The following is a 17295-nucleotide window of genomic DNA, read 5'->3' on the forward strand; positions in this document are numbered from 1 at the left end:
ATCTTGGTGCTGATCATCCTTAACTCAAACAAACCATCTCTATCTGATTAGTTTATTTCATAACTAGGAAAATTAAAGATACCAAACACACTATGTACTATTCCTGCTTCTAAGCTGATGCTACTGCGATGATTGGGCTGTAATGCTGAGGTTATACAGTATAAAGCAGTACCTGTATACTGTGGAATAACATAGGAGTGGGAGGATTGGGCGTGGAGCACTGTGTGGTGTAACAGCAGCTCGGTAAATAATCTGTTAATAGGTTACCTGTTGTATTGTATGCAAGGATTAGTAAATACAAAGCCTTATCATCTCTTTAACCAGGTGTCTGAGAGGAGAAGACCCCCCGGCTAGCGTCAGTGGTAGCTCATGGTAACAACGTAGCCAGTGCTGTGTGATGTCCCGGGGAGATCTGCTGTAATTATTATTAGTGAGTGGGGGCAGGACCGCAGGGCAGTGGTAGCCGGACGGGGAGTGACTCACCTGTACACGGGCCTGGTGTCACCTGCATCACATCCGCTTACTCACCTGTCTCACCTGTTGGACAGGTCCGCTGAGAGAGGGGGACAGAAAGACCGGGGCATGGAGCTGCGCTGGGGGAGAGGGCTGTGGATCCGGCTCTCGGTGCTGCTGATAGTGGGTGAGTGGCTCAGATACAACGTACACTTCTCTTACTCCCTTAATACTGATATATTTAAAGTCACAGGTGCCTCACTAAATACCAGGAAGCTCATCAGACTCTTATGTTCTAGCTGGTAATTCCCTGTTTTGTCTAATCCCATCTTCAAGTACTCCCAACAGGTCACGTTTTCAGGATTGCTGTCCGTGGAAATAGGTGGGATAATTAATTAGTGACCCAGTAAAATAGATCAACTCACCTGCGCATGATTAAAGAATCCAGAAAACATGACCTGTACTTGTGGATCTTTGTTCGATCTCCCGGGTGTGCTGGTCGATCGATATCGCTCATCCAACACAGCACCTACTCACCAAGGATTATAACAACCCGCGATCTATGATCACACGTCACTGCAGTAACCTGGTCGATATCGACCAGGTTGGCCTGCATGCACGGGCGATGGTCGATATTAATATCGACCATACGTGCCCGTGCATCGTAGGTCGTTGGGCACCGAAAAATGGACAATATGAATGATATGATCGATATAGTTAATATCGTTCATTTTAATCGTCAAAACAAATTACTGCGCTCTAATACTTATGCTGGGACATTAGTAAACACAAATTATTATCAACAAAATATTTATTAATAAACAAGTACTAAATCATACATTGATTAAATAATGAGTATAAAAATAATGATATAGAAAATAATAAATACTGTCATAAAAAAACCTAGCCAATTGTACAATAGGAATGCATATTCCCTTTGAAAGTGATTGAATGTTAATAACTAACAGTAAAACAGAGAGTTGATCAGGCTGTCTATAGATTGTAAATTGAAAAAAGTAGAAATATATGTCCCGTACAAAACAGCTGTAACTGAGCTAATGTAGCTAATGACTGTGGATAATTCCGGATAGTAGTTAAATTGTATCCATATAGCTACTAATGTTTGTAAATGACTCAAGAACATATACACACACCAGCTCTCCTTTGAATTGTTATCCCTGATACTGGAGAATAGCCCGTCACCATAGAATTTAACCAGGTTTATCAATTGAGCAGGCTAGATAGCTGGACATGCAACCAGGCATCCCTTCAGCCTATCTGATGTATAAAGTCCCATATATGTATATGCCAGTGCACAGGTTTTTTGTTAGTGCACAGTTGCTGGCAGCCTGTGTAATATGATGTACCTGTAATAGCGGCCTGGACACTGTGAGGGGTCGGCTTGATGACACAATTCGCTGTGTGAGACAGGCGGCTCCCGTACCTTGATGCGTACAGCAGCGTGGATGGAAAATCAGCGGTCAGCGCTCACTGGTATCAGCGCTGATGTTGCAATCGGCTCCTGTCTCCACACTGACCTAGCCGCATAAGGACTGCGGCGGATGAAGGCTTTGCAATAGTCACTTGCCAAATTGCCGGGTAATGGTCGGAGGTGGACGGCTGGATGCTGAAGGCAGATTGAATCTCAGGTATTCCAAGCAGAAGGAGCAGCAACGCGTTTCGGCTATCTCTATAGCCTTTTTCAAGCTAATTGCAACATTAGTAGCTATATGGATACAATTTAACTACTATGACAGTAGATGTATGTATTTATTATTTTCTATATCATTATTTTTATATTTTATACTCATATTATTTAATCAATGTATGATTTAGTACTTGTTTATTAATAAATATTTTGTTGATAATACTTTGTGTTTACTAATGTCCCAGCATAAGTATTAGAGCGCAGTAATCTATTGTTTTGTCTTTACAAGTGAGGTTGACAATCTCCTCTTTTCTTTACTGCTGCATTAATACTTGACCCTCCTGCCTGTCTAGCGCCGGACATCACCCCGTTCATTTTAATCGTACCGTGTGTAAGCCAATGTCCTCATCTCCCCTCCCCAGGGAACCCTAAAGCTGGCCACACACTAGACCAACTTACATCCAACCAGCCAACTAGTTGATTGGTTGGAATAAAAATCTGGTAATGTATGGGAGTAACTGATGATCAGCAATTTGCTCCTAAATGCCAGAATACAGATGAAAATGGTCGGTCAGACAAATTTTTTTTAAATGTTTGATCTAAACAATTTGTTCATACAACAGTTTTTTGTCCATTTTCCGGTGTTTGGGAGCAAATTGCTGATTGTCATTTGCTTTCATACCTTACCAGATTTTCATTCCAACCAATCAACTAGTTGGATGGTTTGATGTAAGTTGGTCTAGTGTGTGGCCAGCTTAACAGTGCATGTTTTCCTGGTCTCCTCAAGGAATTACAGCAGAGTAATTAGTACCACCTCTGAATCTTTTAAAATGTGACCAGCAGTAAATAATTCACCTTGGCTCCAGCAAGGAGATATGGAAAATATGTACTGTTATGGTGCCCTGAGGACTGGATGGGTAAACACTGTTCTAAAGCTAGGTACACATTAGCTCAGAGGTTCCCAATCACGGTCCTCAAGGCTCCCCAACAGTTCAGGTTTTAGAGATATCCATGGTTGAGCACAGGTGACTTAATTAGTACCACGGTCAATTTGATTTAACCACCTGTGCTCAACCATGGATATCTCTAAAACCTGAATTATTGGGGAACCTTGAGGACTGCGTTTGGAAACCTCTGCACTAGCAGATAAATTCTGCAGATCCAGTAAACTTTCTTACCCAATAGAGCAATTGGATCGGAGTGCGCCTTTACACACTGAGCAATTTGTAGCTCTGCATGTGATGTGTTCATCGGGAGATCAGAGAATGAGATTGTCAGGCAGGACGTCAAATCCCGACCTCCTGATCCGGCCGATGCAGGAGTGTTTGAATCCGTTTATTGGGTAGTTCTTCTGCATACACACTATACAATTATCGGGCTGATCATACAATTGTCTGCTGATCAGCCCAATAATTGTATACTGTGTACCCCGCTTAATGTATGTTTCTAGAGACCTACCTGATATACCCCTGTGCTTTGATGGTACACAGTGTCCAGGCATTCTTCTGTCCCACAACAAGCAAAGCAGACTTTACACACAGATGTTACCCTACTCTGGTGTGTTGCATGTATGTTACTCTTCCCTTGCGTGTTGCATAAATGTTGCCCTTCCGTGATATGTTGCACAAATTTTACCCTCCCCTGGCGCATTGTGTAAATGTTACCCTCCCCTGGTACATTGTTAAATGTTACCCTCCCCTGGTACGTTGTTAAATGGTTCCCTCCCCTGGTACGTTGTATAAATGCTACCCTCCCCTGGTACATTGTGTAAATGTTACCCTCCCCTGGTACGTTGCGTAAATGTTACCCTCCCCTGGTGCGTTGCATAAATGTTACCCTCCCCTGGTGCGTTGCATAAATGTTACCCTCCCCTGGTGCGTTGCATAAATGTTATCCTTCCCTGGGGCGTTGTGTAAATGTTACCCTTCCCTGGCGCGTTGTGTAAATGTTACCCTTCCCTGGCGCATTGTGTAAATGTTACTCTTACCTGGCGCATTGTGTAAATGTTACTCTTACCTGGCGCATTGTGTAAATGTTACTCTTACCTGGCGCATTGTGTAAATGTTACCCTTATCAGGTGTGTTGTGTAAATGTTACCCTTACCTTGCGCATTGTGTAAATGTTACCCTTACCTTGCACGTTGTGTAAATGTTACCCTTACCTTGCATGTTGTGTAAATGTTACCCTTACCTTGCGCTTTGTGTAAATGTTATCCTTACCTTGCATGTTGTGTAAATGTTATCCTTACCTTGCATGTTGTGTAAATGTTACCCTTACCTTGCGCATTGTGTAAATGTTACCCTTACCTTGCATGTTGTGTAAATGTTACCCTTACCTTGCATGTTGTGTAAATGTTACCCTTACCTTGCATGTTGTGTAAATGTTACCCTTACCTTGCATGTTGTGTAAATGTTACCCTTACCTTGCGCGTTGTGTAAATGTTATCCTTACCTTGCGCGTTGTGTAAATGTTATCCTTACCTTACATGTTGTGTAAATGTTATCCTTACCTTGCATGTTGTGTAAATGTTATCCTTACCTTGCATGTTGTGTAAATGTTACCTTTCCCTGGCTTTGTCTGTACTGTGGTGCAAAAAATCTAAAACTGGGGACACTACACAAGCGATAAGATAACATTTTGTTACCTTATTATAACCTAAATACTATAAATATATGTTTGAAACCCCAGTGCAGTCTTATATTTATAAAGTCGCTCTAATACATGATTGGACACTGATCATCGCAATCATCAATCTTAGGGGATCAATACTCCATTTCAGGGCTTCTTTTTTTTCTCTTTCCTTGAAATGAACGAGAAAGTCCGATATATTAACTGCATCAATAATTTGGTACCGTTGTCGGTGTTATTATTAACTTATGGATAGCGTTATTACCTGTGCCATACTTTATTCCTACTGAGAGCATTAATTTTATAACAGTACCCAGTCAGAGGGCACAGAATCGCGCCAGGGACACCGGCTTTCTAACCTCCAAGTGCTTTTAGCATATAGAGTTCAGATGTAAATGGTTTAAGAAACCATAAAGCTACAACTCAGGGCAGTTATATTATATGCACATTATATAAAATGTTATGTGTGTGTGTCAATATCTAATGAACGGTTCACAAGGACATTCCGGGAATATTGTGCCTGATTGACGCTATGGGCGAGATGTACACTATGCCGATGTTTTAGCAGTTGAGCGATAGTCGGCAAACTGCGCACGTGTCATATCGCATGATGCATGCGTCAGCTACATTACCGTAGTCCCTTGCAGCGACTACTTACTTGCAGTGTGATTGACAGTCAGGGAGGTAACGGGGAGTGGGCGGCAAAGAACGCAGATGTGTCGCAACCATTTCGGGGACGTGTCATACCCTGCGTCTGTGATCCTGTATGCAAGAAATATTGCTCCGGCGCCTCAATTCCCACGGCCGTTCTGCAAGACCATAGACTCACTCAGGCCCTTGATGATCCAATGATCTGCGGCCGATGCTGCCTTTGTACGCAGATGCTACAACATTTTACGCAAATTCTTGGATGTGCAAAGCCGCAGGTGGGGGTCTCCCAGTGGCTGCATCATTGGAATATATGTGAAACGCAGCTGCATACACATACGCAGCACAGTAGCGGCATTAGTGTACAACTGTGAATCAGGCCCATTGGCTGAACAACACTAGCCACCTGGTCAACACAACCATTTGCTGCCCAGAAACAGAACAGGTGCAATTCATCCAAGCTGTGCTATAGCTCCCACCGATCACCAAACAGCCCCCTAATTCCAGGCTGCTCACAATGACACTACTACTTCTGCATTACGTTCTGTGAATGAAGAAGCCGAGATTACTGTGTGCAAGTGCGGCACGTCGTTATCTCAAAGTATCAATGCTTTTCCACCAATGATCACCAGTGCTGGTACCAGTCCTGCACTGAGGCATATTATGGATACGGGCCCTTTCAGTGTTCAACCCTACACTATTGTATTTTATTTCATGTTTGGTCATCTCTATATACAAGGATCCCCTTACCGCCCTCTCTGTGCCGTCTTATTGCAGGATGCACAAGCGTCAGTGAAAATGGGGCCATTGGCTGTCGGATGCGCTGCCCTGATGGGAATGTTGGCAAATTATTTAGAAAATTGTTTAAATTCTGACGCCAAAGTTTCAAATTCTATTTTTTATATTGGCTGATTGCGCTAATGTGCCATACTTGCCAACTCTCCCTCATTGTCAGGGAGACTCCCTGACATAGCAGCAATCTCCCTGTCTCCCTGAAGAGTCTACCAATCTCCCTCATTTCACCTTACCCCCATTATGACACTGTTATATCAAAGAAAAGCAGAGATATATACATTCAAATGGGATCATTAGTATAATTTCCCTGTATTGGTTATAAGGCACAATAATCCCTATGGTTACATGTATTTTCTGAGAAGTATCAGTGTGTTTTCATCAACAAGTAGATGTTACTAGCTGCTTTGGGGCTCATTTACATGTGGATGTAAATCAATTTTATGACACGCCCCAGAGATGTAGCTGTACACGCCCACTTTACCGCCGCGTTCATAGGTGCTGCTTTCACAATCTCCCTGAAATACTTTTTCAAAAGTAGGCAAGTATGTAATGTGCTGCTGGGGATATGGCTGAAGTAATGCTTCAGAAAAGATGAAGAAAAAAAATTAAAAACTTTTTGAAAACTTTCTGCATTAGGTTGAAAACTTGAGGAATTTAGCATTCAGCGTACAATGTATTCTACCCCTTATCAATTTGTTCCACTCGTACTTCTTCCCTATTGAATAGAATTATTAACACCATCCCAACTGTATATTATTTCATATTTTTATTTTACTACAGTGTAATGGCCTTTCCTTTGTCTGTCTTTCCCTAGGCATTCCGGGCGTGCTTCCCATAGTAGTGCGCACAGACTCCGCAGTATATGGTGTAGTAGGAGAGTCTGTCAGGTTATGGTGTAGCTTCTCCTCAAATTACCGCATATCAGAATCTACATCTGTCACCTGGACCTACCGGCCTGAAAAAGGAGGTTCAACCATCACTGTGAGTAAAACAAATGATTGTCAGAAATAATCTATTTAATAGAACTGTATGAACTATAAATATACCTAAATTACAAATTGTTCCTATGTGAATAAAACTTCTCATACCAAGTGCAAGTATCAGGAATATCAATGTTCTCATGCTTCCGCTGAACCTGAGGTGTTTGCCCTGACCTCTCTTATGCAGCTAATACCCCTTTCAGACATACTGAGATTCCCGGGGATTTGTCCTGCCTCGGTCAAATTCCCGGGATCTCGTGTATGTCTGAAAGGCACCTACCCAAGAACACGTTCTCGGGTAGCCGACCCTCCAATTCATCAGGGAATTTCCCGGTAATTAAGTCCCAGGAAATTACTCTGCTCATGTCTGAATGGTGCTATCTGGGAATTTACTCCCGGGCTGCACCAAGCAGCTTTCACATTGAGTGGGCAGCGCAGAGCGTCCTATAGGATGTTCAGCGCTGCCACTCATCATCCCCGGAGCCGGTGGCCGTGGCGTTGTAGACCGGGTCATCGACCTTGGCTGGATCCTTAGGCACAGCCGGGCATCGGGGACACCTGCCGGCCCTGAAGAACGCCGGCGGGTCTCTGCCACCCGCACTCCCACTGGACCACCAGGTCAAATAGGTAATAAAATAAATAATTTGATAATAATAAATAAAATGGCTGCATTGTGATTGGCCAGCTGCCTGCTGCATGATGACATCATCAGCGGCAGCCGGAGATAGGCCAGGAGGGGCAGAGGACAGAGGAAAGGCAGGTAATCTTAAAAACTGAAAAACCCAGTTTATGTCTGAAAGGGGTCTAACTAGGAATTTCCCGGGTAGAAGCTGTAGTGTGAAAGGGGGGTCTCGACCAAGTACCCAGGATTTTGCACAGGAGAAATTCCCGGGTCTGAGGAGGAAATTTCCTGGGTCGCATGTCTGAAAAGGATATAAGAGGCCTTTTCTCAGTGTGTTTAGACTGGGCAGCCCAATCTCTGTCTATAGACTTAAAAACGGGGCCTGGTGTGCTCAGGGGACATGAGATTCCCTGGGGCAGATGTACTAAGCCTGGAAGAGAGATAAAGTACAAACCAATCATCTCCTAACTGCCATTTTTCAAACACAGCCTGTAAAGTAACAGTTAGGAGCTGATTGGCTGGTACTTTGTCTCCATTTATCACTCTACAAGGTTTAATACATATCCCCCAGGGTATGTTCACAGCTTTCTCTATTCCTTGAGTACAAACCATCCCCTTTTCATGAGTATCAAAAGTGCATGTTATTGGCACTGTGGATTTTGGGTTTCTAATTGTTTACACCTAGGGTCACCCCCATTGTATGAAATTATATAATGAACGAAGCTTGTACTATGGATAACTATGGTCTGCCAGAATAAATCTGCGGCTTGTAGAGAGTGGATTTCATCTTGGCCTTTAACCAGAATGTTCATATCTCAAGTATAAACTCAGGGAGGGACAGGAATACTAATGCAATCATTTTATGTTCAGGGATCTTTGTTTTAACAAATGGTTGTATTCATATTTATCCTGCACATTGTTGAGCATTTGAGTTTAAATTTACATTAAATCCATCATAGTTCCATGTTGAAATTGTAACAGCAAAATGTGAAAAATCCCAAGGGGCTGGTAGTGGTGTGGGGGTGGGTGCTGAATGCCCTTTATAGCCATTGTGTGTACTTAATGTCTTTATAGCTTATGTAAAAGTCTAAGAAATGACGCTGCCTGATTAAGAGGTGCAAGTGGCTGTGCAGTGCTATTAGTGCTATACATCTCTCATGTTTTGCATAACTGGCAACTGTAATTCCCCCTATGGTTGTCTGGAGGAAAATCACTTTGTGGTTCTATAGGCACAATAATTAATTCTAGACTTAATAATATATCCCATTCTGATTATTTAAAATTTGAGTTTCTAATTTTCTGAATCCCCACAGAGCTGTACTTGTTCTTCTTTTATGGTGTGCCCAATCTACTGACTGTACTACAGGGCTATCAAAATGCCTTTATATCCAAAGCCGCCTGTAATAGTCAAATTTGCAACCTAATATTGGTAGATTGGAGGCTGGTGTATCAAGCAGTGAAAAGAGTAGAGAAGTTGCCCATAGAAACCAATTACTTTTGAAGTAGCATTTATCAAGTGCATTCTATTATTATAATTTATTTATATGGCGCCACAAGTGTTCCACAGTGCCTTACATAGTACATAAACAAATCAGTGACCAGCAACTTACAATACAATACAAAGCAGGACACGGACATGTATAATAAACATTGTTGTATTACCGAACTTTACACCCACATAAGCAGCCAAGTGTTAGTTGCTCTAGTGGGGAGTAAGAGATAAATGAAACTACAGTAGGGAGAAGCACAAGAGGGTAGAGGGCCCTGCTCAAAAAAGCTTACAAAGGAAGATGTAGCAACAAGTTAGGATGAGAGCTGGAAGGCTTTAATGTAGTAGTGGGTCTTAAGAGCTTGTTTTAATGATTGTAGAGAGGTGCAGAGTCTGATGGGGAGAGGGAGAGAGTTCCAAAGGTGGGGAGCAGTGTGGGCAAAATATTGGAGGCGGGAGTGGGAGGCAGTAATCTATTGGCATGAAAGGCAGCGTGTATTAAGTGAACGAAGAGGGCGGACAGAAGAATGAAGGGAGATGAGATCAGAGATGTAAATGGGAGGGGAGTGTGTGAGGGCTTTGTAAGTGAGTGTGACTGTGAGAACCTTGAATTGGGTTCTGAAAGGGAAGGGGAGCTAGTGGAGGGCTTGTAGGAGAGGGGAGGCAGATGTAGAGCGTTTGGAGAGGAAGATGAGATGAGCAGCAGCATTGAGCACAGACTGGAGAGGAGAGAGAAGGGATTTGGGGAGGCCAGATAGGAGGAGGTTACAGTAGTCTAATCTGGAGATGACCAGTGAGGGTTTTGGTGGCATCCTGGGTGAGAAAGGGTCTGATCTTGGAAATATTCTTGAGATGGAAATGACAAGACTGTGAGAGGTTCTGAATATGTGGTTTGAAGGAGAGGGAAGAGTCCAGGATGACTCCAAGACAACGCACTTTGGGACTATGTGAGATTTGCCATCTATTGATAAAGAAATAGTGGGAAATTAGGTTATGTGGGAGGGTGGGAAGACGATCAGCTCAGTCTTAGACATATTAAGTTTGATAAATCGCTGGTACATCCAGGAAGAGATAGCAGAGAGGCAGTTGGAGATATGAGTCAGTAGAGAGGGGGAGAGGTCAAGTGAGAAAAGGTAGATCTGAGTATCCTCAGCATAGAGAATGATAATGGAGGTCAAAAGAGTGGATGAGTTTACCTAGAGAGGATGTATAGAGAGAGAATAGGAGAGGTCTAAGAACAGAACCTTGGGGAACACCTACTGTAAGAGGCTGAGGGGGGGAGTAGGAGTCGTGAGAGGAAACAGAGAAGGAACGATCGGAGAGGTAGGAGGACAACCAGAAGAGAGCAGTGTCATATAGACCAAGGGAGTGAAGGCTATGCAGCAGTAGAGGTGGTCCACAGTGTCAAAAGCAGCAGAGATGTCAAGGAGAATGAGCAGGGAGTAGTGGCCCTTGGATTTGGCAGCATGGAGGTCGTTGCTGACTTTCATGAGGGCAGTTTCAGTGGAGTGGACAGAACGGAAGCCAGACTGAAAAGGGTCAAGGAGGGAGTGGGAGGAAGAAATGTGGTGCGGCGGTTGTAAACAATACGCTCAAGGAGTTTGGAGGCAGAAGGGAGGAGAGAGATGGGTCGGTAGTTGGAGAGAATGTTAGGATCAAGGGTAGGTTTTTTAAGAATGGGGAAGACAAGGGCATGCTTGAATGCAGAAGGGACAGTGCCTGAAGAGAGGGTGAGATTAAGGAGGTGGGCAAGATGGGAGCAGGCAGAAGGAGAGAGGTAGCGGAGGAGGCGGGAGGGGATGGGGTCGAGGGGAGAGGTGGAAGGGGGGGGGGACTGGATGAGGGCCTTTACTTCCTCTCCAGTTACAGGGGAGAAGGATGTCAGAGTTGGTAAAATGGATGGGGAGGGGTGATCTGGGAAAGGAGGAGGTGGAGAGCTGGGGGACTGGTTGGATCTGATGTTCTGACGTATGGAATCGATTTTAGATGTAAAATAGGTAGCAAAGTCAATGGCAGTGAGCAAGGAGGGGAGACGTGGAGGGGGTGGGCAGAGGAGGGAGTTGAAGGTGGAAAAGAGAGGCTGGGGATTTGAGGACTGGGAGGAGATGAGATTCTTGAAATATGACTGTTTAGAGAGGGAAAGGGCAGCACTGTAGGATGACACAGGAATTTGAAATGGAGAAAATCTGCTGGAGAGCGTGATCTTCTCCACTGTCTATAAATTGATAGGAAAAAGCTGATTGATTGCTATAGGCCGTGTCTCCACTGGTACACTTCCACTCTTTCTATCTATCTTTGTAAAAGTAGGTTTAAATAAAGTGTTGGAAGGGGGATATAAAAATTACAGTAGTTATTCTGTTCTTTGCTTGTTTTACTACGTACTCAGATTCCTCTAAAATGTTCGTTCTATTCCCCACCATTCCCAGCTCATGCACTTCCAGGCAGAGGCATACCCCTTTCCAGATGAACCCTTCAAGGATCGTGTAAAGTGGGATGGGGATGTCAGACGTGGTGACGCCTCCATTTTGCTGGAGAACCTGAGACTGACAGATAATGGCACACTGTCCTGTCAAGTGAAAAACCTTCCAGTGGATGTCCATGGAAATGTGCCTCAGACGAAACTAACCGTCACTTTGCAAAGTAAGAATGCGTCTCCTTATTCTGAGGGAGAGTGTTGAAATCTATACTAGTAACTATACAGGTCCTGAGAGGGAAGGTTTTATTTTTAAACTAGTGTGGTTCTTCTCTTTCATTCTGACATAGAACAGATGTTTTAAGATTGGTTATAATCTGCTACGAGAGCTGCATAGTTAGCTTCCCAAGAACATATCTGCAGGCTAATGATTGTTTGTTGCAGATACATTTAAACAGTGGTTTAGTGTAAATTATCTTCCTAAGGATATTAACCCATCGGCCTTAAGTACATATGTTTTCCCATCAGAGAAACTGCGTAGGAAGTATTCATTTACATTGTGTAACTTCAATATTTTTTCCAGGCCTCTCCTTTAAATTCAACACGGTCCTCTTGCTGTCAGCTCTGGTGTTCATCCCCTCTGCTTTGGTCATCTTAATAGTACTGATTAGGATGAGGAAGGCGATCAAGAGGGACAGACTCAGGCACCAGAAACTGAAAAAGTCTCCAATTGAAGACTCCCACGAGTGAGTGTGGCTCAGATCTCCTGTGTCTGTCTGTATATTGTTCTTAATTTGTCAGTGTTGTACAGATTGAGTCTCCCTCCAAATATTCCAAAATACAGAATATTCTGAAATACAGAAGTGTTTGAGCGTGACTGATACATAAATTTAGTTTAATGCACAAAATTATTAGAAATATTGTATAAAATGACCTTCAGGCTGTGTGTATAAGGTGTATATGAAACATAAATGCATTCTGTGTTTAGACTTGGTCCCATCTCTAAGATATTTCATCACGGTATACTAATATTCCAAAATACGGAAAATCCGATATACAAAATACTCCTGGTCCCAAGCATTTTGGATATGGGAGACTCAATCTGTATTACTAATTTTGGCAGTCTTTACTGTATAGTAAAAGTTTATGGGGTAAATTTACTAAGATGGGAGTTCTATTTAAGAAGTGATGTTGCCCATAGCAACCTATCAGATTCCAGGTATTATCTTCTAGAAGGTGCTAGATAAAAGAGAAGTAGAATCTGATTGGTTGCTATGGGCCATATAGTAAATTAACCCCTATGTGTCTAATACATTCGCACCTAAACTGTTCTTATACAATACATACTGTGGCAAACAAAGGCAATGGTGCTGGTCTTACTTTTATTTTTTTTTAATGTCTTCTATGGCAGCACCGTAACTAGGGATGTGCGAGCTGTGCGGCCGCACAGAACACAGAGATCTGTGGGCGGCCCCTGCATCTGGCTAGCAGGGTGCATTTCCAGGCACCCTGCAGCCAGAATCTCCTCAGCAGTGCCGCCTGGAGTGTCCTTAGTACCCTTCAGCGTGCACACTGCTGCCCTTACAGCCCCTGGAGCATCCTGAGGATGCTCCGGGCATTGCTGTAATTCCAGGTGTTTGTGGCCCCACCCCCTCCGTATGGCATCACACGGAGGGGACGTGGTCTGCACAGGGCCCCGGGATCACTGGTTACGGCTCTGTTCTATGGTTCTTGTGAAGGGAAAGCAAACCATTTTAGAACTTTGTTGTGTTTATTGATGCAAAGCGTTATTTTTCTGTGAAGTTTATTCATCCAAGACTGTACAAGAGTACCCATGCATGTAACAACTTGTTATACACCTTTTTTATTCAATCACTGAATAATCATACTGGATAGAATTTGCTGCATGTCAGGTCAGCCGATCTAACCAGTCTGCACCAAATTATTTATGTACAAACTAGTAAGTTATATCTGGTGCCAATTTATGACCATTTTCGAATCCTCTGGTTCTTAAGGGACTAGGCTGTTGACTACTGCCAAACCTGTAAAATAAAAAACAACAATAGTGTATTATCTTAGTGTATCTATCACCAGTGCATCAGAGTGCACTCTAGGGGTGGATGTATGAAGCAGAGAAAAAGTGGATAAGTGTGCCAGTGGAGAGGTTGCCTATGGCAACCAATCAGCTTTTGAAGTTGCATTTATCAAGTACATTATGTAAAATGATAGGTAGAAGCTGATTGGTTGCCATGGGTACCTTCTCCACTGGCACACTTCTCCACTTTTTTCACTGCTTTATACATCTACCCTTCCGTTTGGAATGGATAAGGGTATTTAACACTTATGGTATTACTCTTACTCAATAGGGCATATACACTGGCGTTATGAAATTGTCTTTCCAAAATATTTCTCCAGCTCTCCAAAATTAATAAATAAAGGGCACTTCAGTAATAACATGTAAAACCAGTATCTTATTATATTTTACTTATAGCGCCTCACCCTTTTTAGTAGAACCACTGGTTCTCAGGTCTTAACAAGCCATGTGTTCGGAGGGGAAGGGATCTCTCCAGAACTGCTGGCTGGGTTGGACATGGGTAATCATGTAAAGTAGCCTCGTCTGTAGTTTGTTTTTCTTTTTACTGCTCACTATGTTTCTGTTCAGTCCATGACTTTTCTCATATCTTCTCTACAAATGTACAGACAATAGGATTTTTTATTTGTATTTTATTTATTATATATATAGTTTGGCTATTACTGGAGAAAGACGTGCCATGCCCTAATGCAGTGGGTTTCAAACTTGGTACTCAAGACCACGCACAGGTCATGGTTTCCAGGTCACCCAGCAAGAGCACAGGTGTATGCATTACTCACTTTTTAAAAGATCCACAGGTGGAGCTAATTATTTCACTTGTGATTCTGTGAGGAGACCTGGAAAACATGCACTGTTTGGGGTCCTGAGGACCGAGTTTGAGAACCTGTGCCCTAATCTAAGGTTTGGTTCTCACATTCAACTTGAACTGCTTGTATTTTACCTGTGATTGCTTTCTGATTCAGTTTTGAACTATATGAGTGACCCCATAATGTGACTGGACTTTGAATGACCTTTGTGCTGATCTTCAGCCTGGTCCTGGCAAATGTTGGATCACTGTCCCTTTATCTTTGGTGCTCCTAGATGTCCTCTGTTATTGTATCTTTACAGTGTTTACTTTAAACTAGCTAAAATGTATTGTTTATTTTGCATGCAATGTTTTTTTTTCATGAATACCTTTTATGTCATGCATGGTCTTTTGTTATGATATATAATGTGGTGCCTTTGTTCTTGCAGTTGTATTTATGATGAGAAGATTACCACTCCTCTCCACCGCGATTCGTCTGTGACGCAGCCCCATGGTTGTTTAATGCGTCTTTGCCTGAATTGTGCAGATGTAAGTTAACCAAATATGGCAGTGCTTCCCAAACACAGTGCCCTAGAGTATCAGCATTTTGTTTATGGCACCCCGAGGCCAAAAGTTTTTAATGAGAAATTCAGCCAAAATTATTAAATTAAGTAAATTGTGCTAACCTGTCCCCCTATGGGTCAGTTGTGTGGTGGTGGGTAGGGTTGCGCTTGTTTTTTGTCCACATATTTTATGATTGGCAGCAACCAGCACTGGTTTTGCCCATCACCTTGACCATAAATAATTTGCTTTTATAATGGACCACTGGCGGCACCCCACTGAAATATGGCGCACACTGCCACTGCTTCAAAATTTTAGCGTCTTAGATTATGTGTGTTATTTGTACAAATGGTTAAGTGGTAAAATAGATGCGCAATGAAGGGGTGTTCCTCGTAGTGGGTGTGCAGCTCGTACTGAGAGGTTGCCCGCTCAGTCTCTATGGACATTAAGGAAACAATAAAGGTACTGCGCTCAACCCTTGCAAGTTTGTTCAATGTTAAATATAATGATGAAGAAAGAGAGGCTCCACGCCAAAGATCATTTAATCAATTTTACTAAAGAATATAATTATGAAATAAATGATAGTGTACACACAATAAAATCAATATAATTGATAAAGCTACTATAGCTGAAACTGATAACTGTAAATGTATATCAGTACGACAGTGCAAATCGCACTGTTGATGTTATAGATCAGTGGTGATCGCACTTGGGGCCTGATTTAGACCCGCTCGCGAGCGCTGAGCGCTCGCAAGTGTGTCGATGGTGCCCTAGTGCGCATGCGCACGACGGAGGGAGCTCCGTCGTGCGCATGCGCGAGACCCGCATAGCGACGGCCAAGCCGTCGTTATGGGTCTCGCACCAAAGGGGGCGTGCTGTCAATGGTGGGCGTGCCGGGGGCGTTGCTGCCCAGACGGAGGCGTTCCCATGGGAACGCCTACCGTCTGGAGCTGGCCCCACTGACATCACTAGTGCGAGCGGCCAGCAGGCCGCTCCAATTTTAGGTAGGACGGCCCTGATTCAGAGCGAGTGCTCTGGTGAGAGCGTCCGGCTCTGAATCAGGCCCTTGGTCTCTAATTGGGTGATATATATATATTCTAGCTTAGTATGGTTGTCCTCACAGGTTGTAATGGTGGTAGTCCAAGTCAATGTAAATGGGGGATGTGGGTAAGTAACAGCGTCCTGTCACTCACCCCTGTGTGCCAGTCCATTGGTGCTAGCAAAGAGGTGCCTCATTGCCCGGGTGCCTTCAGGCCGGGAGTTGGGGGCAACGGGATGTCAAGGCAGGGGTTCCTGGCTAGGGTGAACCGGCTGGTAGCTTGGGTTAGTGTAGCGCTATGTGGTAATGTTGCCCTAAACCCGGCCACACAGCAATCCCCCTTTGCCTAGGGAGTGGGTGATACCGGTTTTGATCTTCCGATCTCTGCCAGAAACCCCCTCCAAAAAGGAACTCGCCTGCTGCTTGCTAGGAATATCAGTATGGGTACTGTAGGTGCTCCAACGCGTTTCGGCTGCCGCCGGTCTTCCTCTGGGAGATTGTAATAGTTAATGGTGTGACAAAGAGGGGGTTAAGGCTCCGTTCTGAGTCACGCCCCTTTCCTGATTGGTTCTTTTGGCTCGCAGTTTAATTGGTCCGCTGCTTGTATTGATCTCTCATTAGCTGTTTTGCTTGTCAGTCTCACTGCATGGGAATTGTTCTTGAACTTACAATAGCTGGATGTTGTGTTAATGAATGACTCGTATCTAGTATTACTGAACCAATTAGATTGAAAGGATGTTTATCATGTGAGTGTGTTCAATGGTATATACATATAAATGTATCACATTATAGCATATGTAATGGCACAGGTTGTTGTGTATAGGCTTGTGCCATGTAGTGGCAGGGCATAGATAGGGATTGTCAGATTTAATAGAGCTATGATACATAATTATAGTCGATTTGAAATCTAACAGTGGTATAGTGACTGTATAGATAAGTGCGTGTACATGATACTGTATACATGTTAAAGAATAAAAAATAATAATGAAGATTACGTAGTAATCAGGATATAGGGATGTTTATTGGCTTTGTTTGTATGCTAACTTCTTTATGGTCATATAGTCAACCTAAGCATCTAAATGTCCCAAAGTGTCCGTACTCACTTACTAGGCTGACGCCCTGGTAAGACGTAGTTATTAGGTG

The 17295-nt window shown here is 43.3% G+C and overlaps 1 protein-coding gene and 1 long non-coding RNA gene across 2 annotated transcripts in view; one reads left to right on the forward strand and one right to left on the reverse strand.

Moving 5' to 3' along the window:
- Window positions 1-392: 392 nt before the first annotated feature.
- The window catches only part of LOC148477906 (myelin protein zero-like protein 3), a 19475-nt gene continuing 2572 nt past the window's right edge, over window positions 393-17295 (forward strand). Inside the window, exons 1-5 of the mRNA XM_088455989.1 lie at window positions 393-640; window positions 6987-7153; window positions 11690-11903; window positions 12260-12422; window positions 15002-15101. Coding sequence (XP_088312115.1) covers window positions 583-640; window positions 6987-7153; window positions 11690-11903; window positions 12260-12422; window positions 15002-15101 — 702 coding nt within the window. The 5' untranslated portion in view covers window positions 393-582. The remainder of the gene's footprint in view (window positions 641-6986; window positions 7154-11689; window positions 11904-12259; window positions 12423-15001; window positions 15102-17295) is intronic.
- LOC148477907 (uncharacterized) overlaps window positions 13516-17295 on the reverse strand; it is a 34182-nt gene continuing 30402 nt past the window's right edge. The window contains exon 3 of the long non-coding RNA XR_015872462.1: window positions 13516-13718. This is a non-coding gene — a long non-coding RNA (uncharacterized LOC148477907). The remainder of the gene's footprint in view (window positions 13719-17295) is intronic.

This window comes from Taudactylus pleione, unplaced genomic scaffold (genome assembly GCF_031769625.1).
Source record: "Taudactylus pleione unplaced genomic scaffold, aTauple2 ptg000683l, whole genome shotgun sequence".
NCBI classification, from domain to species: domain Eukaryota; kingdom Metazoa; phylum Chordata; class Amphibia; order Anura; family Myobatrachidae; genus Taudactylus; species Taudactylus pleione.